The sequence below is a fragment of the Elgaria multicarinata genome, chromosome 10, assembly GCF_023053635.1.
Source record: "Elgaria multicarinata webbii isolate HBS135686 ecotype San Diego chromosome 10, rElgMul1.1.pri, whole genome shotgun sequence".
Taxonomy (NCBI): domain Eukaryota; kingdom Metazoa; phylum Chordata; class Lepidosauria; order Squamata; family Anguidae; genus Elgaria; species Elgaria multicarinata.
The window spans coordinates 70,619,730-70,646,931 of record NC_086180.1 but is presented as its reverse complement, the minus strand read 5'-3'; the positions used below and the strand labels follow the sequence as shown (position 1 = coordinate 70,646,931).

The following is a 27,202-nucleotide window of genomic DNA, read 5'->3' as shown; positions in this document are numbered from 1 at the left end:
ATGTAGTTTTCATTCCACACAAAATGAGGAACTTATCCTCTGAAAGATGCTTTGCCATTCTGGCACTTCAAGACGTGCGAGTCATTTTAACAAAGGTGGACCTGCAAATACTTTATTTCCCTGTGTCAGGCACAAGAAAAGCTCTACTGGATTAAGAATAATATAATCTGTCTGTACTTCAGTGCTTGCAATTGGCAGATGTACACATGTTGCAAAGATCCACCTTGTATCTAATGAAACAAAATGGTTTACCGTTGAGGGGGTCATGGGGCCGTGAAGCCAAATGCATTTCAAACCATTTTATGTAGCACTAAAAGTAGGTGGGCTCTGACAAGGACTGTGTGTGACCTTTCTGTGTTCACATTTGCTAGTTACATTAACAATGGTGGGACATGATTGAATGCATTTGAAATGGGCACCAAGCAAGCGACCTTGATTAACAGTAAGTTCTTGGGCTGCTGGTTTTAAGTCACATCTGTTTTCATTGATTTTTTTTTTATCAATAACCTTGTTTTAATGAATACATAGTTATTGAATTTCATGGTATCTATCTTGTATGGTTTTTATCTTGCTTTCACCTTAAAGATGGCCTGAAAATAATTTTAGTAAATAAATAAATTCTCTTTGCGGGGCTCAGTGGAGCTATATTAGATGGCTGTAGTCTTTGAAATTCTGGTGTTCCGTTCTTACCTATTCATCATCATCGCATATTATAATTTTCTTGGCAGCCACTTCCAGTTATGAAGCTGCAGTCCTGTGCATGAAGGCTGCCTTGATGTTGCTGGGTTGCTGCCGCTTTGGGGGAAAACCCACGCTTTCACTGCTGCGGGGTGGTGGTGGGTAATCCTGATGCAGGAGGCAGCGCTAGCTATCCGGTGACCATTCAACTCACCAGGTCTGCTCACTGCCCGGGCTTCCGGCAACTAGTCAGGGGTCACCATCTGCCTGAAAATGCCTCTGCTGCGATGCCGGAATGAGGTCAGACAGCAGAAGGGCTGTGGTCCGGCGTAAAAAGTCAGGGTAAGTGCCTGACTTTTTTTTAATATGCAGCTTTGCGGGAAAGCCCTACTGTGGCTGCCAGGTGGCTGCTGCATCATATAACCAACGCAGCACCACGTAGCTTGGGGGTTCTTCTAGAACCATCTCTGTGTCACGTGAAGCTCAGGTGGCCCCGGTGGCACGGAGTTCCTTCTACCAGCTTCAGTTGGTGGCCCAGCTATGCCCCTATCTGGACAGGGATAATCTGGCTTCAGTTGTCTATGCCCTGGCAACCTCCAAGTTAAATTACTGCAATGCACTCTATGTGGGGCTGCCTTTGAAGATGGTTCGGAAGCTGCAGCTTGTGCAAAATGCAGTGGCCAGATTGATAACTGGAACCAGAAGATTCAAACATATAAGACCCACTCTGGGCCATTTGCATTTTCTGCCTGTATGTTTCCGAGCCCAGTTCAAGGTGCTGGTTTTAACCTATAAAGACTTACATGGCTTGGGACCAAAATACCTGATGGAATGCCTCTCCCGACATGAGCCTACCCATCCACTTCTCTCAACATCCAAGGTCCTCCTCCGGGCGCCTACTCCGAGGGAAGCTCGGAGGACAGCAACAAGAAAAAGGGCCTTTTCCGTGGTGGCCCCCAATTGTGGAACAATCTCCCTGACGAGGCCTGCCTGACGCTGACATTGTTATCTTTTCGGCACCAGGTCAAGACTTTTCTCTTCTCCCAGGCATTTAGCAATATGTAATTAGCCTGGGTTTGTTTTTGTATGTTTTTGTTGTTTTAAATTGTATGGTTTTTGTGATTTTAAATTTTTGTATATTGTTTTTAAGTGTTTTTATCCTATATAAACCACCCAGAGAGCTTCAGCTATGGGACGGTATACAAATGTAATAAATAATAATAAATAATAATAATAATTTAAAGGATATAGATAGCCCCTTGTGCACGCTCACCTTCCAAGTAAACATGCATAGGATTGTACTGCACTGGTACAATCTCCTAAGTCCCCATCCAACACTCTAACCACGACACCACACTGGCTCTCAATTCCAAAGATCCCTTGGGGGGAAGCCATGACGGGTTGAAGCAGTCAAAGACGGCCACTATTCTGTTGGATGAAAGGAGCAGAACAAGCAATTTGGCTGAGGCTAGCCATCAGGGGAGCATACAGAGAGATTTAGAATCAGTGCAGAGAGAGGAGACGCCCCAGGGTGGCAGGAGACAGCAGACGGCAAATCTGCCAGAGTTTATATTATCTGAAACCATGGAAGGAATGTCTTGAGGGGGGGGTGTGTGTTTCGTTTCATTTTATTTTAGTCTGAAGGTGCATATACATCCATTAAAACTCTGTGTGTATTACATGGATAAGATTCCATTGCTCCTCATGTGGTATATTGAGTTTATCAGGTTATTTCTTGATTTTTTTTAGTATTTACACTGCAGTCAGAAGAGGATCAGACTTCCTAGGTGAATGGAATTCTCATCCAGGTTGAGGTGCCGTCTGTAAGAGGACTAGAAGTGATGGACTGGAACCACAAGTTATGCCAGCTGGCACAGTTCCTCCGAATTCAGTGGGGAAGCCGCCATTTAAGCCAAATGAGGATCTCGCTTTGTAGGGCTCCAGCTGTATTTCCTTGCTCAGAAGTCAAAGCCAGTTTATTTCCTTGCTTTTTTAAGTTGCTGGAAAGAGGCTTGATGACTTGAAACACTTCATTGGTGCCTAATGTACCAGGGATGTGTGAGAGCAAGGTGGGGCAGGGAAGAATGAACACACAGTTCTGGTAGTGTCCTCTGATCCTGGCTCATCACATTTTTAATTTGGAGCTCAGTGGATGATCAGTGAAATTACAACTATGCAGCATATGCTGGCAGACAATGAATAAAGCATCTCTTCTGTCTGCTGATTTATTTCTACCCCTCGTGGGGCTGGGAGAGTATGTGGTGTTTCTCATTCCAAAGCAAAAATCTATATTCCTGAGTGAGAAATTCTTCAGAAATTGTTATTATAAAGGAAACGCTGACCCAGTTGAAGCTGTATAACACTAATCTGATAACAATCCCTCCTTTCAAATCCAACAGTTAGGCACATGCTTATGGCAGGTGATAAATTGTTCAGGCAAGGAGACATAAAGTAACCACTGCAAAAATTAAAGCCTGAATCAATTACTTGTTCTTTGGTCTAAGCTGTTGTCTCAGTTTTCTATTCAACTCAAATATTTATAAAACTTTTCTTTCGTTTTTATGGCTGTGAATGTGTTAATACACATTTCTGGTAGATAATAGTGATACGTTTATATGGAACTTTCTGGGTATCCATAGAATTGTTAGTCATCCAAACAACAACCCTTTAAGGTAGGCCATTAAAAACCCCATGTTACAAAGGGGGGGGGGGTTGAGGCTGCAAGGCAATGGCTGCCCAAGGCCGACTGGTGAATCTGGCTGAGCTATGTGCCAGGGATGTTTGGTGCTTAGGCAACATGCTTAACCACTACATTTATACCCAACACACAGATAGACAAAGACACACCTACATCCATGTAAAACACAGCTCTGACCTTGTAGAAGCAGGAAGTGCTATCGGATGCTATCCCACAGATGCAGGTGTAGACGTGGATAGCAGTGAATGTCTAAAACAAGGTTGGGCAACTTGCAGCCTGCCCTATGTTTTAGCCTACAACATGAATGATCTCTCACCATTGGCTATACTGGCTAGGGCTGATGAGCTCTATGCCAAAAAATCTGGAGGACCACAGGTTGCCCATCCCTGGTCTAAGATCATAGAATCATAGAATAGTAGAGTTGGAAGGGGCCTACAAGGTCATCGAGCCCAACCCCCTGCTCATTGCAGGAATCTACCTTAAAGCATACCTGACAGATAGCTGTCCAGCTGCCTCTTGAATGCCTCTAGTGTGGGAGAGCCCACGACCTCCCTAGGCAATTGGTTCCATTGTCATACTGCTGTAACAGTCAGGAAGTTTTTCCTGATGTCCAGCTGGAATCTGACTTCCTGTAACTTCAGCCCATTATTCCATGTGCTGCACTCTGGGAGGATTGAGAAGAGATCCTGGCCCTCCTCTGTGTGTCTCTTCATGCCCAGCAAATCTTGTGGAGATTCTGAGCCTGAAAGGCAGATCAGTACGTTTTCTCTTTTCTCCGTACTGCTAGAGGCCAGAGGCTTTGCAGGATCATCGCTCTGATGCAAGACAGATGGAGGATTCCAGGGAGAGGCTAACAGGACAGAGATGAGAATGCAGTAGACAACAGCCAGGATCAAAAGCCACGTAGACCAGAACCAAAGTGAAGTAAAGCTAAGATTGTAGTCACGGAGTCTATCCAAAGGAGTAGGAAGCAAGAACCAGAAATAGCACAAGGCCAGGGGTAGACAAGATAATAAGGATATCAGATGTGGAGGACAAAGTCTGAGAACACAGCAGTGAGCTCCATCTGACAAGTGTTTTATTGCACACTCATTACTGGGCAGTCACGGATTCCTCGGAGGTAGCTCACATGACGTTGTCTGCCTCTCGCGCGCCTTCCGCCCCTTCTGGTCTTCCTTGCGCCACAAGAAAAACCAGAAAAACTACAAAATATTTTTTAAACTGAAGTTGCTGCTCTCTCCTGCTGTATGTGGGAGAAGCAGCGTGTTCACACAACGAGGGACTGAACGGCCCTCGTGCACCTTGTTTATGTCTTGTTTAAAACAGGAAGTAACTGAGTGTCCACGGAGAAGTGACGATAGCCAGCATTACCCAGCATTTCTTCCAAGGTTTGATGGAGCTTAGTGTGGACTGATGCTCAGGCAAAAGTCCTAGTTCTGGCCTTAAAACGGTTTGCAGCTGGGTCGCCAGCCAGGGTGGTCCTTATCAAGGCTAGCCAGAGATAAAGCCCATGCTGGTGGCTTCATTAAAGTGAACAGGTGGTTGTTAGGGCTTATCATGCAAGTTCAAGGCCCTCCCCACAACTCCCATCCACCAGACCTGATTTACAAGCAAATCAGGATGCTGTGCTGAACAGTTATTATGAGTGCATGATATTTCTACCAAAAACATAGCGGGAGGGTGTTCCTGGATTATGATGGGTTACTTCTTTAATTAAAAAAAACGCGAGTCTGTTTCTTTGGGCCATCACAAGTTTTCAGCTTGAAAGTGATTTCATTGCCACTTTCAAAAGCACTGTATCTAGCCAAAAACCTTCTGCAAAATCTGAGCTATATCAAGTGACTTATTAGGCTTTTCGTTGGCTTTGGGACTGTTATTTCCTTCAGTCTATCTCCTGGCCATCTACCTCACATGATGTAGTACAGTGATAAAGATTAAGCAGCCGAGCAATCTTTTTCAAGCACTAGGCCTATATATAGTGTATACTACATTAAAGCAAGTTCTGTAAATATGTGAGAGGTATATCAAACTTCTCATATCTTGGACAGAGAACATTAATCATACTTAATACTTGCTGAAATTAATGTCATTTAATATTTAAGGGCCCATTGATTTCTACTCACAGTGGCATCTATGAACATTTATATATTTTATGCAGCAAATAAAATTGTCTCTCAGGTGGCAACCTACTATTACCTATATTTCTCAACTTTGGTGATATTCCTACCATATATATGAATCACTTGAATATTATGATATTCAAATTGTATTTGAATAAATTCGTCTAGTCTACTCTGACAAAATGACTTAGGTAACCTACTCTGCTAAAATGTTCCACAGTCCAGCAATCTCTGAAATGTGCCGTCAGAATGAGATACTTATTTATTACATATTTATTTATGGTGTTTCACTACATTAATTAATATCTCGCTTACATTTGTTTCTCAAGGAGAAGGCTATTGTAGCAATGGAAAAGTTCTTTGAATCACAGATAGACCCAAATAACAAATCAGATTTAATAGCATCCTTGTGCAGAATTGCCAGATAGATTTATTCATTGAATATATATTTAAAAATTCTAATTAAATTTAGGATGACCCTATGGAAAGGAGGACAGGGCTCCTGTATCTTGAATAGTTGTATAGGAAAGGGAATTTCAGCAGGTGTCATATGTAGGCATGTAGCACCTGGTGAAATTCCCTCTTCATCACAACAGTTAAAGTTATTATTATTATTATTTATTTATATAGCACCATCAATGTACATGGTGCTGTACAGATAACACAGTAAAAAGCAAGACCCTGCCGCATAGGCTTACAGTTGCAGGAGCCCTGCTTTCTTTTGTATCTGGTCACTCTGTATCTGGCCTTCCTGCCTGAGTTTCTGCACTCTATTTTTAATAATCCATGTGCATCCCTTGATTTTCTTAATGGCACTGGTCCTTGCACACAACAGTGGGCTGCATTCATGCTGTTGCGCATGAGGCTCTTCATGCGCATACCAGTCAAAGATGGCCGATGTTCCTGGCATTATCAATTCTGAACACCCATTGGGAGGTGGGGGGTGGAAGGAAGATCTAGATTTAGCTCCCTCACTAGCCCCCACCCAAAACAAGTCATTAATGCCCTCAAAGCTTACCACTCTAAATCCCTGTTAGGAAATCTATGTGGAGAACCCATCCAGTAAAGGTCACTGAGCACACAGCTTTGGGGTCCATATGTCATGAATCGTGAGACTGAGGCATATGTGTGTAAGAAGGATTTCTATATCATAGGTTTGTCAACAACAAATTGACCCTGTTCAGACGACATGTTAAACCACGGTGGTTAAGCGTTTTCAGCTAAACATTATGGATTAGCATGTCATGTGAACATTCCTAACTGTAGTGGCTTCACAGCCACAGTTTAAACACACTCACCATTTGCTGCAAAGGAGTTAGCAGCCTAACCATGGCTTAGCGTGTTGTCTGAACAGGCCCACTATTTCCTTTGGATTTCTTATTTCTATGCAGTAGAATTCCCATGGAATGTGACTCTGCTTTGAACGCAGAGACCAGTTGTGTGAGAGAGACTGGAACTGTGATCTAGGCATTCCATTCATGTGTGACGTCTTTATGCTACCCCTGTGAGAGCAGCAGAGGCAACTCTAACATGTAATTCCAACCAGGCCTGTTACAGTCCTATCAAGCACTGCAGCCACACATCCTCCATCTTGCCCATTAAATCAAACTCTCTTGTAATGAATGGAGGAAGGATAGCAGCGGTGCTTGGTGGATCGCACCCTTAGCTTCCCTGCAAAGGCTCTTGGTGTGAATATCAGTTCTAATGGTGTGTTTTATCATGTGGACATTTAGTCTTATTGGGACTATGCTGAGACTACCAACTCATTTCACAGAAATGACTGCAACCGTCAAATGATAATGGCTTTCGTTGACTACTGACCTTGGCTATAGTTAAAGAAATGACCTAGAAGAAGGGAAAAGAACCTTGTCTCATTACCAATTACCTGAACTGCCAAGGCCTGCCTGTAAGTCCATTATCTTATGGGAAAGGGTGTCTCTCCCTGCAGAAAGAACGGTGTGGGGAAGTCTCTTTGCCCTTCCCAGAAATAACTAAAACTTACGGGAGGAAATACTCACTGTTTCGTCTTCCTTTTAAATTCCCACAGTCTAGTGGCCAATTCTGTTACAGGCCAGAGTGTGCTGCTAATCCAAATGGGCCTATTTCTGCTTCCCTCAAAAGTCAACTGGCATTTTGCTAACAAGGAAAAGGGAGCCACGGGAAATGATTGAAAGGCGCTTGTGAAAAACACCTTGCCACTGCCTGGGTTTATTTTTAAATAATTTTCAGAAAGGAAGGCACGCTATTTTAAAACCCATGCGTTCATGGCTTCATTTGTGTTCAGTTTGTTGCTTTCTCAGTGGACACTGCCTGTTTAAAAAGAAAGTTGGTGATAGTAGTTTAGGACCTATAACAAATCGTTGCTGTGTAGTCTAACCTCTGAACTCGTGCGCTCCTGCTCACAGCTCCAGCAAGCCACTTCCTCCAAGCAGAGCATTCCACTTCTCTCCCTGTCTCAATTTCCCAATTTTCTTTTCCTACTGATCCACAACATTCTATGGCTACTGAGCATGTTTGGGTCTCATTGGGCTGTTCGTTGCTGAGGGGATTTTTTTCCCCTTTTGGTTTGTGCGTTTTTTAAAACATTGTTTTCGTTCTTCCATAAACCTTGAAGTTCCACAAGCAAGCTGATACCCCGCCACCACCATCTTGTTCCTCGTTGAGCCTATTTTGGCTCCAACCCACTTGGCTCTCACCACTTAAGTTCACTGTTAGAAGAGTGATGTCAACTTTCTTTTCAGATAACTCATTCATGCTACACACTGGGGCCTTGACTGAGCCAGAGAAAGCTGTTTACACTTAAGTCTTGATGGAATCAATGAGCTTTCACATTAGTAGCAACTCATTTGTCTCAACAGGGTATGTACTGATGGGTATTTGAGCCCTTCAGGCCAACACAGTTGGTGCAGAAAAGTTTTAAAAATGCACAGAGAATTCTCAACAAGAGAAGGCAGGGTTAACTGAACAGGTTCATGGTGTCACCCCATGGAAAATTGTTCCTGTTAATGGTTCCTTCTTTAGTTAATTTCTGTCATCCAAGCCCATTCTAAACTAGTCCAGAATTAAGATAAATGATGCATATTGTGTAAACTTAAAGCTTATTGGCTTCTATCACTTCAATCCAAAAGGAAGAATGACATGTAGAGTCAGGAGTGGAGTTTCTGTGAAATTAGCTGGATGTTCTGAAGAGAATGCAAAACTGCTTAATATGATCTGATTGAAAGTGGAGGGCTGAAGTGCCCAGTTGAAAGCCAACATGGAAGAGACTGGACTTTGGTCATTTGTCACAGCCTAGCGAGTGGATGCCAACAGTTTTCTCTGATCAACTAAACAAATATTAGGACTGAGTCGTGCATGAATATGGACTGCAGCATCAGATGGTGATTTGAATGAGCGATCACAGATAAAATATAACAAACAGAACTCACATATCAGCTTATATCACCTTAAGTGCAATGCTTTTCAACAGAGTCAGTTCACACATTCTATTGTGAATAATCAAGCAATATACATATGTGTGAGAACCAGTCTCTAATCTTTCAAACGTTTGCCAACAGGTAGAGATGCAGGAGCATATTCTCATAGTGACAAAAGGAGAAATTAAGAGCTTTATCTCACCAGAGTTATACTGTGCAATCACTGTGAATTGCATGCAAAGGACTTAGAAGTTTTCCACCTTATAATCTGCTTTGATCGTGAAGTACTCCCATGCATCCTGACTTAAAGCAAAAAAGATTCACCCTATTTAGCCCCTACATTTTAAGCGTATCTTCCGAACTGCTGCTGGGGTGCAGGAGCAAGATTTGAAAGAAATGCTTACATCTGTGTAAGCTTTAAAGATAAAGACACCAAAATTGGCACAGTAATAGATATTAGGGAGAGCTTTAGTCATAGCAAATTTGAATTGAATTGTTTATTTTTTATGATTTATTTTTTATGATTTTTTATATTTCCCCCTTAAACTCACTTCCTGGTATGCAAAGGATCGCTGTCGCCTGCTAGCAAAAACAACAACCGCAAAAGCTTAGCACTATGGGGGTAATCCGAGAGAAGCTGGTACATGGGATAAAGCTTTTAGATCAGTGTTGTTCAATTGAACTCTGTGCATTGAGGTTGCCATGAAAGAGGTGCTATGAAGAGAGCATGCATGGCATACAAAAGTTCCTGGGGTGTTGCATGGTATTCTAGCTTCACTGCCCTTGTGATCCTGGAGCTACATTACATGGAACAAACCAAATCATAATTAGATTTGGCTTTCCTCAATGCAACTGTCTTATGCTAGAAGTCTTCAGAAAGTAGGGCTATGTGGTTGCACTTTCTTGGTTTTCTGATGCATTCCAAACTTGGCTTTGGAGGTGCATGGATGAGAAACAAAAATTTGAAATGGAAAGGGACTGAATTGATTGTGGCTGCATAGCAGAATGTGAAGATAGATATCCATCCTCTGACAGCCATTCCACACAACTATACTGTGTATTGCAGGTTGCGTTCTTCTAGACTGTACTATGTTTGAGGATATACACCCATCAGAATAACTTCCCACTAGTATCCATTCAATGCGAATTTTACAAACTACCACTCAGATGACATTTGGAAATGTTGAGGTGGTGTTAAAAAGCAGCCTTATACCAAAACAGATCATTCGTCCTTCTGGTTTGTTTGTTTATTTATTTATTTATTTATTTATTTATTTATTTATTACATTTTTATATCGCCCAATAGCCGAAGCTCTCTGGGCAGTTCACAAATTAGTATTATCTACCCTGACTGGCAATGGCTCCCCATGATTTCAGAGAGATATCCCTAGCCTTACCTGGAGATGCCAGGGATTGAACCTTGGAGCTTTTCATGCAAACCATGTGTTCTACCACTCATGGTCTAATTACACAATACATTAAATCCATAGGGCAGTGTCCAACGGGCACTTACGCCCCGCTGTTTCTGTTGTACCCTGATGATTCCTTAATGCAAGCAGCACCCAACCCTTCCGGGTTGGAAATTTAGGACTTCCTAGGAACAGCTCAGGTCAGTGGACCTGGCGTAAAGGAGCTCCAACGACCTTTCCCGACAAGAAATGAGCATTTGTGTGCTTCTCTTAGGAAGCCTTAAATCTCCATTGTGCAAGCCGTGGGTCCCGCTTGTGCAACAGAATTGGCAGTGGTGTAAGCACCCCATTGGATACTGCCCATATGTGCAGCAATCCTTTCTTTTTTTATTCACAGGTAACGGTGTGGGGCTCAGATCTGGATGAGGACCACAGTGCACACGTTGAGGAGGTTTAAACCTTCCCCTCCCAGCTGCTGGTTTTCTGAAACCTCCCTCCCCTTATGGTGGCAAGTGAAAAGAGGAAAAGCTCCATAGATGCAATTCAGATGCTTTTTTTAAGCCTCCACATGGAGGGCAACGTTTTGAAAATAAGTGGTGGGAGCAAGTTTTAAACCTCTAATCCGCATAGTGGCCTTTATCTGGACTGGGAGGCTGTGCACTGTGAATAGAAAATAAAGGACTGTGTCATTCCACTAGGGCAAATGATGTTAGTCTAGAAAAACCTAAGTTCTGAACTATGTGCAGGAGGAGAATCCAACTAAAGTTACATTTGCACAAGCATGGTTGTGCAAACTGTTTGCAGAATAGCTTTCAAAGGGCATAATGTGTAACCACTTGCACAATGGAAAGATCCTTTGGGTTTATGGAATGGCACCATTGGATATTGTCCAAAGAGAGGATCAGCTACTTGTTGTATTGTGTAGTCCTGGGATCGCCAAGATGATATCTGTGAACACTTCTATTGGCACTTGTCAAGCTCTCTTTTTAATTTTATTTCTATTATTATTATTATTATCATCATCATCATCATCATCATCATCATCTTTCTTTCTTTTCTCATTTGTGGCAGTTTTTAGACAGACATGATGAGCTTTGCCAAGTCATGCTGTCTTTTACTGATTTGGGAATTTCCTGGCTATTGAACGTGTTTTAAGTATGACTGCTTTCTGGATGTTGGTGTGGAATTATTATTATTATAACTAGAAGGCTGGCATGCTTCAAAGTGAAGTGGTGTCCTCCTGAGCATTTTGGACCTCTGCCCTGGGCAGGATCTACACTACTGCTTTAAAGCGCTTTATAACAGTTATAAAGCGCTTTAACAGTTATAAAGCGCTTTAACTGCTTTGAAGCACTATAAAAGTGTTATAAAGCGCTTTAAAGCAGTAGTGTACATCCGGCCTTGTACTGAGATTCTGGGGCAGGTCCCTTTTCTTTTAGTCTCACCAGTTTGCCTTCTGGGAAAACAGTTTTTGTGACTGACCATGCCCACCACAATAGCCATTTTATGAATGGGAAAATACTCCCCCATCATGGCAGCCACTCGGTGAGAGTGCATCTGCAACACCTTTGCAGAATTCCAAATGTGTCCACTGACTCCCTGGAGTAGTTTCCCTTCTGTGCTGGTTTTGGCGAATTATCCAGACAACCATTTGCCACCAGCATGGCGTAGGAGTAAAAATCAACCCAATAAAGAGAGATTAAGAGTATTGGCTCAGAGTTGAGATTGTGGGATACAGGAGACTTGACCCTCTATAAGCAATTCTTGCAGCAGCAGCAGCAGCAGCAGCAACAACAACAACAACAACAACAACAGGAAGTATCCACTGCTTGTCTTTTGCATCATTGCCTTAATTCTTAAAAGTGAAAAGGAAACTCTTTTACTCTAGGCAACCACTGGAAATAGTTCAGGAGCTATTTTCCCCCTTCTCGAAGTGATTCTGTGCAGACTAGCTATTCAAATCTTAAAGAGGTTTGACTTGGGTTGTGCTAATCTGTGTTCTGGAAAACGTGGCCTGTTTTAATCAGCTGGCATTTGCTTCTTAATGCTTTTTTGTTCTCATCCCTACAGGACAAAACTTTGTTCCATCCGGTGAGCAGCAGCTGCATTGATTGCAACCCGGCAGAGAAGAAGATTTTCATGAACAGATGTGATCCTTTATCTGAAACTCAACAGTGGATTTTTGAGCATATTAATATGACTGTTTTAGAAAAAACTAACAGCAAAACAACCAGCTCTTAGGGAGAAGAACACAGACTGTACTGTACAGATTGCAGACAACGTTTTGGCCAGCATCTGGGTCGAAGGAGTCAGAAATTAAGTTTCCTAGAGCCAGGAAATCTGTTCTGAAGATTAAGTAAATGCCAGGGCTGGAGCCGATGGGCTGTCATTGTGGATGGACAATATCTGAAGAACTTGGCTAAGAACTTCACCAGCTGCTGCTGAGGCCTTCTGGTTGATAATTCCCTTGCTGGTCAAGGGAAAACTTTATTTAAAAGAAAAATTCAAAACAATCCGTGTTAATAACATTAAACAGAGTTTTAGAGTTTCTCAGGTCAAACCCTGCTATAGTGAGTAGCTATGAATAGTTGCTGTTACTTATGGGGGATATACAGAGTGCATGAGTGCTATGGGAGTCTTCAGATGCCACAGGCATAGAACTAGCAACATTTATGGGATACTGTCAGAATCCCAGAATTGGGAACAAGGTGTATGCTCTGGTGCCATTTCTCCCCTCAGTGGAAATCAGGTTCAAGAGGGTTGTTTAAATAAGGGGTCATAGCAGTCTGCCTACGACATTCCTTTCACTGTTGAAATGGGAATGATTAAAGAAAATGTAAGAGTAATTTTAGAGTTGCATTTTGAATGAAGCATGAAAAATGACTGTAAGGTGTGAAAAAGTACCACTTCTCTTCTGCAGCTGAAGAAAGAAATAATTTCCATTTAAGCAATTAAATAAAATTTTTATCCATTTTAAACAGTGTTACCGAACAATCATCTGCAATCATTCATAGATCTATCCAGTCATCATTTATGGGATGAGCCTAAAATGACACAGTGGCCACATCCTTTTTCATCAATAACAAAGGAGTGTGTTATTTATAATAGCAGCACAATGCACGCTTTGGCAGAAAGGATTTCCTCTCGGAAGTCTACATTTCTTTCCTGGCACCTTTTATTAAAAGACTTCTAAGTAGATTTAGATCAATACAATCACCAACAGAAAAGGCATAATGAGTCTGACAAGGTGGGCTTGTGGCCAAGAAAGTGTGGATATACTGCCTTGAGTTAAAGGATGATGGCTTCTACCAGCACAGACGGCCCTACCATGAGGCACCGTGAGGCAGACACTTCAGTCAGAGTTTAAGTGCCATAAAAGGGCAGCAACTTGTTAGTTATTTACTTTGTTATTATTGTATTTTTACAGCCAAGGATAGGGAAAGGTACTTATGGGATGTTCTGCCTCATGTACCAAAATAATCTGGTTAGCTTTGGATACTATGAAGCTTGGATGGGTGGTTTGGAGGTGACATTTGCTGCTCTGCCTCAGGCAGCAAAATGTCTTGGGCTGGCCTTGTCTACCAGCATTATCACAGAACTCCCGACATGGTTAAATAAGGCTGATGATGTTGAGGCAGTTGTAGAGCTTCTATGAAGCTATCAGGGCATTCTATAGAATAGTAATTGAAACTGTAAGCCGCTGCTAAAGGTTTCAGTGAAAGCCATTGTGAGGGCAGAAATGTATTTAGTATATCATAGTTTGTGGTGATTCTGTAGATGCAGACGGAATATCCTAAGTTCATGATACTAAACATTTTTCTTAGCAACAGCTTAAAGATAATACTCTCCTGAAAAGCAGTCTGCTTTTGAGAACCAAGTTTACCAATCATCAGAATCACATGGTGCACATCTTTCCACTCCCTTGTCCCTTTCAAAAAATATTTGAAACATGAAAACTGTTAGGGTGCCCATTCTCCTTCCTGTTCCTGAACCTGATCAGCTGTTTCATGGGCAGGAAGAAAAGGAAAGAGTTGTTTTCTGATGTCACCCAATCGTTTTTCATCCACACAGAGCTCTCTCTCTCTCTCTCTCCTCCAGTCTCCAGCCTCATTTCTGCCCCTTCCCTTTCTCTAGCCTTTCTTAGTTTTTCTCTCTTCCTAGCCCCATGCCTTGCTCTTTCTCTCCCTCTCACCCCTTTATCTCACTATGAGCTCATCTACACCAAGCAGGATATTCCACTATGAAAGTGGTATGAAAGCGGTATATAAAAGGCAGGAGCCACACTGCTGCTTTATAGTGATATTGCAGTGCACTGCAGGACCTACACCACCACTTTATAGTGGTAATGAAGTGCACTAGCAACTGGTGGGGCCCATGACACAACTACACCAAGCAGGATATAACGCTATGAAAGTGGTATGAAAGCGGTATATGGTATGTGTCAATGGGCCCCAACAGTTGTCAGTGCACTTCAATACCACTATAAAGCAGTAGTGTGGCTCCTGCCTAGAAAGGTGCTCTCTCGCCCTCCCTCCCTCCCTCCCTCTCTCTCTCTCTCTCTCTCTCACACACACACACACACACAGAGCACCTTTCAAGGCAGGAGCTCTGATGGCAGAGGAGGAGAGAGGAACACCATGTGGGGAACAGAGTGGCTGATGCTGGATTGAGGTAGGGAAAACGTTTTCTTTCCTTCTGGAGCTAGAGGCATTTTTCTGTCCTTTGAGCTTCTCTACACATAGGAAAAATCACATGGTCGCAGGTAAAGGAGCCTTTCATACCCACACAGCATTTCGTCCTCCATGGTCTTTCCACCTTCGTGATGCGCTCCTTTATCTGCGACCACGTGATTTTGAAGTGAACCCTTTTCAGAAAGGCTCCATTGTGTTTAATGAGACAGCACCATTTAGTGGCAGAATTATAGCACACCACTGATTGTACACCTGGGGAGAACCCGCAATATCCCACCAATAACTTTAAATACATTATCTCCATTTTTAAAAAAGCGAGATTACCAAGGGATAGTGCAGGAGACATCCTGGATGTTGACAATGTCATGTAATAGACCCGCAAACTTCCATGAGTGGCCAATCACGAGTGTGCAATAAATCACTCATTTAGAGAAGTTCATAACTGTTGGGGAAAGGTGTGTGTGTATATGTGGATAGGATCAGGAGTGCAATCCTATGTAGGCCTACTCAGAAGTAATTCTCACTGAGTTCCATGTAAGCATGCATAGGATTGCAATCTTATATTGGTATTTTATTGTGCTTCTGTGGGATTAAATATATGGTTTGGCTTTGGAGTTCAGCCCCTTCCTCTGCTTGTACTCGGTTTCTTGGGTAAATTCCTTGTCTTTTGACAAGCCAGATTCCCACAGCAGTCATTATGTGACTAGCCACGTCCTCCATGAGAGCCATTTTGTGTTGCTGCCCACAGCAATTTGTTAAATTCCCAAATGTGCCCACAGGTCTGAAAAGGTTACGGACCCACCTGGTGGGAGCAGCAATAAGGTTGGGAGGACAGAGCTGTGGCTGCTACATGGCCTGTGCTGCAACCTAAGTTAGCTTTTTTTCCTAAGATGTGCTAGGAAATGCTGCCCCTTTGCCACTTTTAAAGAAAGACTCAACTACTGTTCTGGTTGATTTCTGTACGTGCAATGGGGACGGGGGAGGCACAATTTTATCCTTTGTCTCAAGCAGCAAAGTATATTGGACTGGCCTCGGTGAGCCTTTATTTCTACAATCTCAATTTTATACTGAAGAGTTATAAAAGATTTTTTTGCTGACTGTGTAGCCTGGCACTTGACTGCAAATGTGGCTGAGCATTGAGATCTACAATCTGACGTGTTACTGAACACCATATGATTTTGTTGATTCTGGCCACATGTTTCCTTAACAAGAAACAGGAAACATTCTCTTTTGAGGTGTACTTGTAGACATGATCAGAAGTACCATTACTGCAGAAAGTGTGGATTATAATGCAGTAAATGCACACCTGAAGCTAGAAATGAACAATGGTACAGTAATCAAGCCAAGCGTGCAGATCAAAAGTATTTTCTGCTTTTAGTCTCTTCAATTCAAGCCAGAATGATCGTGTTCTTACAGTCCTTAGATTAGAAGAATGTCCTTTGGAGCCTTTGTATTTTGATGATGTGAGAGGGGGAAAAAGCAGGTTAAAAATCGTTTGGAGATACCATCCTCCTTCCTTGGCAGAGATGAATAAGCAGACCACAAGGAGATTTCTAAAATTAAGAGGCCACACAACTTTCTGTTGTACTTAGTATTCCACAACAAAAAGCTGAAGAAACCATGCCTTTGACAGAAGATCAGTGAAATTCTGCTTTCAGTTTTAGATACGTTGTTTGTCAAATTAGTTCTGAACATCTAGTTATTTTTGTTAGTTTTGTGATACACTTAGATAGAATTTGTTTTGTTCTAGGTTTCTTAGTCATGTGTGTGTGTAGTCATGACTATATCTATAGGGCAGGAGTCTTGGTCAAACTTTTGCATGTGGTGTAGAACATAGGAATTTCACGATTGCAAGGCCTGGTATACACAGCCTGTTCATTCACAACAACTGCCTTTTCTACCCTTATTGGTATATCTGATCCATCTGTCATGAGCAGGACATGCTACTTCATATACTACTACTCAACCCAAACAGAAGATGTTTGCAGTAATAGATCCTGCTTGTGGCAAATGAATCAGACCACTGGATTTATACAAATGTATGGTGTCACCACACTTAGAAAACTGTAGTTCTGGTCACCAGATCTTAAAAAAGAGCAATGAAAATGATCAAGAGACTGGAGCATCTTCCCTATGAGGGAATATTACAACAGCTGGGACTGTTTGGCTTGGAAAAAAGGAAGCTAAGGGGAGACCTGATAGAGGTGTACAAAATTATGCTTGGTGTGGAGAATGTGGATAGGGAGACATTTTTCTACCTCTCTCATAATATTAGAACCCCGGATCCTCCCATGAAGCTGATTGGTGGGAGGTTCAGGACAGATAAAAGGAAGTACTTTTTCACATAGCGCAAACTATGGAATTTGCAACCACAGGATGTAGTGATGGTCACCAATTTGAATGGCTTTAAAGGGGGGGTTGGATAAATTCCTGGAGGAGAAGGCTACCAATGGCTATTAGTCTTGAGGGCTATGTGCCACCTCCAGTATCAAAGGCAGTAAGCCTATATACACCAGAGTGCTGGACTAGATGGCCCCATGGTCTGATTCAGAAAGGCTCTTCTTATGTCCTCTCTGAGCAAGAGGTTCCCAAGCAGAACAAAAATCCTCTGCCACTAACTGGGTGGCCTAAGAACATGATAGGAAGGCCGCTCAACATCTGGAACATTCACATGCATATGAAAGAATATCAATATCCTATGAGTTAAAGTCTTCTGTGGTTTGGATGATTTCCTTAAGAAAGTACAGCTTTATTTCAAATCCCCAATGAGGCATAGGCTGCAATCCTGCACAAAGGATGCTTAATTCCCATGGACGTCAATGGGAGTTAAACAGATAAACTATGTGCAGGATTGATAAACCCTGCATAAGTCTTAGATAATAGTGGCATTAAATTTGAAAAAAGAAAACCAGCATTACTTTCTCCAACTGGGCTGTAAGACTATCATAGAGAGATGTTACATCTTCCTTAAAGAGTATTTATAATGGGAGTTAAACACCCACAGCCAATATCAGAGCACTGTTATCCAAATTATGGCTTCCTGTTCTGAGTTCAGGTAACATGAATGGATCTCCATCTAGGGCATGGCATATGAACTTTGTAGTAGGAACAGGTTGAAGGGGGAAATGCCTGGAAGTATGGGCAGAGTCAAAAACTTTGAAAAAGAAATATGAACTGTTCTATATGAGGCATGTATTGTGTACTCATTATTCCCTGCTCACAGTTGTTTATAGGTTCTTTAGATGATGTCTGGACCCTCCCATTTCACTCTGTTTTTAAACAGCACTTTCATGAGTTTTTTTAGAACAAGGAAACTGTGGTATTATTCAAAGAAAGTGAAAGAAAATGCTATTTTCACTTGTTTATTTGCACTATTCCACTATACCACAGTGCTACCTAGAGGTTATGTAACCAAAAAGCAAGAAAGGAAATGCTCCTCATGTAATGCTCAGATCTCAATTCTGTGACAAAACCAAAAGTAGATGCACAGATTAACAGCCTCATGTAGAAAAGCTCTAAGTCATCCTCGGACACAGTAATTTACTAGTGAACTGTCAAATTTAGAAACAAAATATACTTTCCCCATTGCATGCACTGGTCACAATCCAACATAATTCTGGCAGGGCTACTCAAGTCAGCAGACAGCAAGCTAAATCTGATCCACGTTGGATCATGACCATTTTTTGACATGCCTAACTAGTCTATTGAATTCCATAAAGAACAGTGTTTCATATAACACTTACTTCATCATTTTTTAATGTTGACATCTGTACACACACAGCCATTGTCAAAAGTGTTTTGGTATTGGTGTATCGTTAAAATGCTTAGTCTAGCAGCTCCTTATGCATGTTTTCCTATGTCAGCATAATGTGTGGCATCCAAAATTATTGATTATTTGAAATCCTAAAGTAACCAGATATAACCTCTTAGGCGTATGAAATAAGCATTAATTGAAATCACAAACCACTTAAGAAATGGAGTTTTCCTTTTGGTACTAATATCCTGTCCTGCAATAAAATGTTTTGAATGTTTGTTCAATTAGGCAATAATAGCAGCTCTTTAATCCATGCAAGTGATTGACATTGGAAGCTAGTAATCTTGCTCCACAGGTCGTGACATTGTGACAAGGTTTCCATTCTTCTTAGCAGTGATCTGCTTTCAGAAAAGCTGGAGCATGCTTTAAGACAATCTTTTCAGGACTGATACCAAGGGCCAAGCTTGGATGCCTCAATAGTGAATTGCAGTTCACATGTCAATGTGCCACATATAGATTAGAACACTTTTTAAATCTGTGAAATGAGTGTTTACGCTTCAGAATTGTTCTTAGTGTTAAAAATAGCTTCTCTTAAAATATATAGGCACTGATAAAATTGCAATTGATTTCTCTGACAAGTTGACACCTTAACAATGGTTGTATACTAGCTCAGTGAAATGAATATGTTGTAATTAGTCTGTTGTACAGTGGACAGGCATCCCGTTGCAATAAGCACCAACTGAGTTGTGTGATATTTCCTGGCAGCCTTACCACCAACAGCAGAAAGTGAATAAGCAGAAGAATGAATACCTATCTGTTTACCTTCAGTACCCAGATTAGGGAACAGGGCAAACTTGTGTAGGCTGTTGTTATGTACTTCATGTTGAAAATGTGCATCTCAATATCTGTGTGTTCCTCTATTCCTATGAAAACACAACAAAAGCCTATATATATATATATATATATATATATATATATATATATATTAAAGACAAACAATTTCTGTAGGCTACAGTGAGAGGTGTTTCTTTAAAACAGTCAAGATGAGATCTGAACTACAACCATTTTGTTTTGTAGCAGTTGCTAGCATTATATTGCTGCTATATTTATAGTAATAGAGGTGTAGCCAGGAAGAATGGGATAAATAGATATAGATAAATATATATCTTGCTTGTCTAACAGCTGCCCAAGTATGCTTTACATGTGTTTGCAGAAAGAGCACAACACCTAAATCACTTTTAAACATTCCCATCACCTTTAAGAAAGAATGGTTGGTGTTCCAAAGAATCCTCTTCCCACTCCAGTTATGGTGAGATGTTTGAACATAACACCATTATAACATATTCCCACTCATTTCATGATAAGCAGGACAACTTAAAAATCCAAGTACTTGGGCTTCATTGGGTGCTGAATTGATGGTAAAAAACAACAACCATTAGCTATATTGAAGATATTGATGGTAGAAACTGCAATTAGTGATGTCAGTTTGCCAAGAAAATGATGTCTTCTCAGGTGACTTGTGTTCACCAAACATTATTTCCATAGAAACCTTATTAGGAAAAGCATTGGGTTGGATCCAAAGGTGTCCTTCTACATATCTTCCACTCCTCGAAGGATCATTTTACACCTCACACTAGAGTATTACATGACAAAAATGAAACTAAATGCAAACTACATTCTTCTATTTGAGCAACAGCTTGGCCAACCCCTTGTGCAAGCACAAATGTAAGAACTTTGCTAAGTGTAAGCCGCTCTGAGAGCCTTTTTTGGCTGAGGAGCGGGGTATAAATATGATAAATAAATAAATAAATAAATAAATAAATAAATAAACTCCTATAGAACTTTCATACCAGCTCATGAACAAGCATTTGTGGAACAACACTAGCAGCTAGGGATTCTTTTGATCCAACCCTATTTATTTAAGTATCAGCTCTAAGTGTGCAATCCAAAACACACCTAACTAGATGAAAGTCCCACTGAATGCAGTGGGTCTCATTACTAAGTAGACATGAATAGGATTGCATCATTAATCACATAGACCAGGATACAAAGAGCTAAGTTAAGCACCTCAAAAGTCCTTGATGTGCCATATGGGATTTTCTCTGAATGGGAGCATCCATGCCATATTGCAAACAGCTTTTGACATTCTCTTCAATTTCACAAGATATTCCCCATGCAGTTTGGTGCCCTGCTGTTCAAGAAAGATGAGTCCGCAGCCGCCTTACATGATTTCTTGGGATCTTTTGCTGGAATACTAAATTAGTTGGGGTTTTCTATAAAAATGTACATTGTATCTATATTGGAGTGTATGGTTTAACTTTAGCAGATGAGATAGCTCATATTTAGTTGCCAACTCTCTTTAAAAAAGCAACTGTATTACAATTCTGTGCAAGTAGTCTGTGTTTACAAACTACAGAAATACAACTTAGCAAAAGGTGCAAATAGCATAGCAGAAACATTTGTCCAGAAACAAACCAAAACGCATCCCAGATGCTTCCAAAAGTCCCCGTTTTTGAGAAGTTGATGTCAAAAAGGGATATTTTTCTACTACACCAGGGTCTCCAGGTATTTGGGGCTTCCGTGTTTTCTGTGTTAACAGTATAAGTTATAGCCACACAGGAAGAGTCATTTTCAAATATCCCATGGCAGCTTTTGTCTCTGCCAACAGAAACAATTTTTACTCAAATCAATTGATATGATCTTAAGACAATAGGGTTTTGTTTTGTTTTTGTTTTTGTTGTTGTTTTTGTTGTTGTTGTTGTTGTTGTTGTAAAATAGCTATTTTCGTTTTATAGTGGGTATTAGATCATTTAGGTGCCTCACTGTAAAGGTAAGAAACCATAGTTACATACCCTATTACTTACAAGTCTAACGAAGAGAGTAACTGAGTGACAGGTGGGATGTGAAAGAAGCAAAAAGGTAAATAAATAAATTATAAATAAATTTAAAGCAATAAGATGAATGGGGCTTCTGAACTAACACAATGTGCACAACATGGTCAACCGAGTTGAACCATAGTTTATCATGTTGTCTGAATGCATTGCATTTTCTGCAGGATAGCTTGTTAATCATGCAGTGAGCTTGTTAACCATCCTAAACAACCCAACAGCAAGCCATGGGTTCTCAAAGTGGCTTGTTCTAGAAAATAAGCCACCCAATGGAAAACATGCTGCATTTAGACAACATGGTAACCAACAGTACAACAACAACCCACAGTTCAACAAGAATCCACATTCAACCACTGAGTGTGGATTATGTGTTGTGTGAACCCAGTCATTCTGTCCAATCCCAGACTAACTGTAGTTAATTGTGATGATGGTTTATTCAACAAGCCACCTTGTGGCTATCAAGTTAGGATGTAATCCCCCACCCCCAAACTCTGCTGCCAAACAGCATTCATGGCTAATAGTCCTGATGTCTCTATGCTACCTCCAGGAATCAGAGGCAGTAAGCCTTTGTACACCAGTTGCTAGAGAACTGGTGGGAGGGTGCTGTTGCACTCATGTCCTGCTCGTGGTTCTCTCATTGACAGCTGATTGGCCACTGTGTGAAAGAATGCTGGACTAGATAGACCCTTGGTCTGATCCAGCATGGCTCTCCTTATGTTCTTATTCTCCATCCATTTCAATAGCTCCTGTGCACAACACCTACATGAGACCTGTTGAAATAATGAATGAGATTGTGCAACAACAAGGTTTGCTTAGAGAGAGTGGATGTTACAATGTCCTCCAGTTTGTATATGTGCAAAACAGCAGCAGGGTTGCTGCTGTTTTGAAACCCAACCACGTGAAGGAAGCTTCTCAGTGTGGCAAGCTCTTTGTGTGAAACAGCTCTCCAGGTGGCTATTTTAACTATGACACTGGGGTGTAGGTGAGGGACTAGGATTTCATTCATAAGTCTGAAATCACTGGAATTGTGCAGGGAGTGCTGTACATAAAAGCCCACTAATGTGGAGATACCTCCATAGAGGTCTTTCAAGTGCACTGATGAAAAGTGGTGTTGGTGAATATTTGTGAGAACACTGGTTGAACAAAATGCAGGATCTAAGAAGTAGGGATCAGGTCATGATTCATATCATGGAAAAGGCAGCCTTAATCAGCAGGCCCAAGGGCTTAAGGAAGAGCACTGTTCATCCCCTCCGGCTTGCTTAATGTTATTTTCTTAGGGCTAAAATGTTTGCTTCAGCGCTTTTTTTTTTATCTGAATTTTTCTCTCATGAGTGGACATTTTTATATATTTTTAATCACTGGTTTGTCTGAATGGTTCCATGTAATGATTATTAAGCAATAACTTGACTGGGATGTGTTGGTCAATGTTATTAAGTACCAACTATTTGCTATAAAGAAGAAATAATTCAAAATTCACTTATATCCCACTGAGCCCAAAGAAAGTGGCTATAATTAGGAATTATGCCTCAGCAAGTTTCCAACTCCCCCATTAAACCCACATATGATTATCAGGCTACCTATGCTGGATAGCGGCTATCGCCACAATAGCATGGAAAGGAAGTTTGTTCCATTTGCTCCTCAGAAATAAGGGTGTATGTACCCAACTTTCATCATCTCCGCCCTAGACTGAAACAATTAATAAATGTGGGTGGTTATGATTATAACTTGCTAGATGCCATAGGAAAAGTGGGAGCCAAAGCAGCAAGAGTTTATGAATCACAGGGGATATAAAAGAGTAAATTTCCTAGAGCATTAACTACTCAAATTATGAATAAAATCTCAAAGAAAGCTTTTGTGCTTAGGCCATTAATAAAATGCAGGAAAATGCCAGTAAACCATACTTCCAGCAGGCTATTTTGAGAAAGGAAAGGACCTGCGCCATCACAATAATATATTTATTTTTTGTTTGCTTGTTTTTATCACACAATGGGTGGTCAAGTCACGGTGGGGGAGTTCCCTTTGATCTCCACAAGAGCCACAGAATACAATCAGCCTGTAGTTCTTCCTCAAATTAAGGTGAAAAAGTTCAATAGGAAAGTTTTTATTATATGTGCCCAGGTTTCTTATGGTTGATTTAAATTATTAGTCAACTACATGAAGAAGCCACCCAACATGGGCAGTATTTATGGGCTCACCACACAGAATGTCCATGCTTTGGCATGCCGCCATAAACCGTTGTTCCTAGATTTATAGTGGCATGGTGAAGATCAGAAATGTCCCCTGGGTGACCTATGACTCAGTCATTGCCTTCAATCCTCATATGGAGCAATGTCCATGCAGGGCTCACATTAATGCCAAGGCCTTTTGAATCCTCTCGCAGATACAGGAAATGTCCCCAATTTCCAGAGGCTTCCTATCACCACTAGGTAGGTCTAGCCGTCTGTTATTTGGAGAGGATTTGCAGGTTTTTCTTCTGAGATTAATAAGGGCATGTCCACATGACAGCCATTAATGATTCAGTGTTGTGGTGTGCAATTGTGGAAGCACAGGGTGAATCTCCAGAAAGGGCAGACAGACACTCTATCATCAGACTGGGGCATCACCAGCTGGACTGTGGAAAGCCAGCAGCACGCCCTGATCCCGTAGTTATCTCCATCAGCAATGCCGGTACACAGGGGAACCAATGTGGGCCACGAAGTACTGCACACATGGCCTGCATAAGTATTGGATATAATTCATGACCACATCTTGCCTCCCCAAAATAATCATTGCACAGATGTGTCATGTGTTCCGCAGACAAAAGACAGGAGGAAAAAACTAACGGTGCTGCGGGAAGGCTAATTAGCCGATGCTTCAAGATCGGAGGTGACCAAAAGGAGTGTAATTCCAAGCCAAATCGGAAGTAAAATTTCTGGTCACTCCGAAGAAAGGAACTAAGTGGCACATAGGTCACCCAGGAGAGATTCAACCTGGGTTGACAGCTGGGAAGAAACCTTGTCAACGATTTGGTTCCAAACATCTTTAAACTTACGTGCGTGGATTTAATCCAACAATGCCGTATCCAAAACAGTTGCATCAAAATACAGAGGGTGCACAGCTCAGTGGTAGAGAGAGAGCATGCCATGTGCAGACCCCACCTCCTTCATGGGCATTTTTTCAGCCCCCTCCCCGGCGCCAAATTTGCTGTGGTGGCAAAAAAAAATGGCAGCATTTTGCAAGGAAACAAGGCATGCAGGAAGCGAGTGTCTTGTTTAGAAGCAGATTCATGCTTCCAGAAGGTGCTGGGAGCATAATTTAGGACGCCCTTAAGGAAAACAAATTGGACTATTTTCTGTGAATCAAAATCATTCAAGTAAACTTTTGTTATTATAATTTGTTCTAGACCGCTTTGTGCTATGGAAAATGTTATTATTCAGTGCTATGTGTGTTAAAAGGTATTTGGATGTTTTTATTTCCAGTTATGCAGGTCTTTGAATGCAAAACCATGAACATACACAACTGTGGCTGGCTGATGAGCAGGCTTAGATGCAGCACAAATAATGGCTATAGAAACTCTTATCAATGGTGAATGATTGTTGCCTCACAATAATATGTTAATGACAAGCTTAAAGGATTAACAAGGAGTACATGTCTGTATTAGACTCTACTGAACGTCATGAAATACGGAATAAAAATGATGTCCCCATTCTTTTTGTATTCTATCTGAATGTATTAATATCAGGAGGAGGGGAATGTGGGGAACTAATTAAGAATAATTTGCAAGATTTACTTTGAAGTAAATCAGAGTGACCACAACACACTGCTGCCTCTGTCAGTGCCATCGCTGCTGGCAACGGTAACTGCCCCTTGCTGGACTTTCCGCTGGAAGCCTCCTATGGCTCACTGGCCATTGCCATGGCCACACTCAGCCTTCATCAAGCAGAAGCCCAGCTGGAGCGCCTCAGTGCCTTCACCATCCACGTCTCAGGCCAGGTACTGTCTGTCAGTGCCTGCCACTATTGCCTAGGGTGACCATATGAAAAGGCGGACAGGGCTCCTGTATCTTTAACAGTTATATTGCAAAGGGAATTTCAGCAGGTGTCATTTGTATATATGGGGAACCTGGTGAAATTTCTTCTTCATCACCACAGTTAAAGCTGCAGGTGCCCTGCCCTCTTTTAAATCTGGTCACTCTAGTATAGCTCCTGCAGCTTTAACTGTGGTGATGAAGAGGAAATTTCACCAGGTTCTCCATATATACAAATGACACCTGCTGAAATTCCCTTTTCTGTGCAACTGTTAAAGATACAGGAGTCCTGTCCTCCTTTTCATATGGTCACCCTACTATTGCCCCTTCACTCTACCCCTGCTGCCCAGCCAAGCACCCTACAGCCAAGAGTGGATGTTCCCAAACTGCCCTTACCTGCCCAACTGCTTGGAGAGCAGCAAGCCATCCACAATCAAGGTAAGGCTTGGCCTGTCAGCCAGCAAAGGAGTGTGTGTGTGTGTGTGTGTGTGTGTGTGAGAGAGAGAGAGAGAGAGAGAGAGAGAGAGAGAGAGAGAGAGAGAGAGAGAGAGAGAGAGAGAGAGAGAGAGAGAGAGAGAGAGCAGCCCTCAGGTGCAATCACTGGGCACTACATTTGCCCTACAGTCCCTATTGCCCGGGTCTCTGCCTTGCATAGTGTTGTGTCTCTCAGAACGCTCATACTTTCGATGGGAGGCAAATGATAAGGCTTATTAAGTAATCTACAAAGCATATATATATATATATATATATATATATATATATATATATAATTTTTTATTGACTTTTTACCTACATCAATACAATTAACAGGAAAAGAACATAATACATAAACTCAAAGTAACATTAAGCAACAAATGTCTCTTCAACCTGAATAGAGTCTACCTCTTTGAAACGACCCCTTAGGCAAAACTATGCAAACTAAGGAAGACAATTTTCCCTTCAAGAAGAGAAAGAAGTTAATTCTCAAATGCCCATAACTTCAAAGCGCCTGGTGCGGTGGTCAGTTCTGGCATGATCTCTCCGACTTTCTCACGGCTTCTTTACGCACTGTGCATTTTAGCTTCCGGCGGATCTTAGCATCAGTTAGTGTTTTGGAACGCTCGCCCCCGGAAGCGCACTCACTTCTCACTGAGTGTGTAGGAGTTGGCCTTGAGGAGATAAGCTCTGGAGAGGGCTGACTCCCAGCTGGAGAAACGCCTGTGAGAGCTTCCTCCCCCACTGGTATGGGCTGGCTGGTGTCAGGTGCTGCATCTTCTAGTTCTGAATCTGATTCTGATTGATTACCTGAAACACCTTCTCCCGAAACAGGGGCAGTAGGGTTAGACATGACACATAGGTTCCCCCTTGCCTTGGGTAGAATCCAACTAAAGTGAACCTATTGAAATGAATGAGTCTTAGGCTTCATGACTAACTGAAGTCTATGGAATAGATCCAGGGCCTTGGGAAATAGATTTGCGCAACGTCCCTGCTCTTGACATTATCTAGACTGCAAAGATGGTTTGGCATTGCTTTAGCCAGTTCTTGTTTATAGCAGCATTTCCC

At 41.7% G+C, this 27,202-nt stretch overlaps 1 protein-coding gene across 1 annotated transcript in view; it reads left to right on the top strand.

Annotated features, from left to right (window-relative positions):
* Nucleotides 1-13,238, top strand: part of GALNTL6 (polypeptide N-acetylgalactosaminyltransferase like 6) — a 642,113-nt gene extending 628,875 nt beyond the window's left edge. The window contains exon 13 of the mRNA XM_063135437.1: nt 12,392-13,238. Within this exon, the coding sequence (XP_062991507.1) occupies nt 12,392-12,562 (171 nt within the window). The 3' untranslated portion in view covers nt 12,563-13,238. The remainder of the gene's footprint in view (nt 1-12,391) is intronic.
* Nucleotides 13,239-27,202: the final 13,964 nt, after the last annotated feature.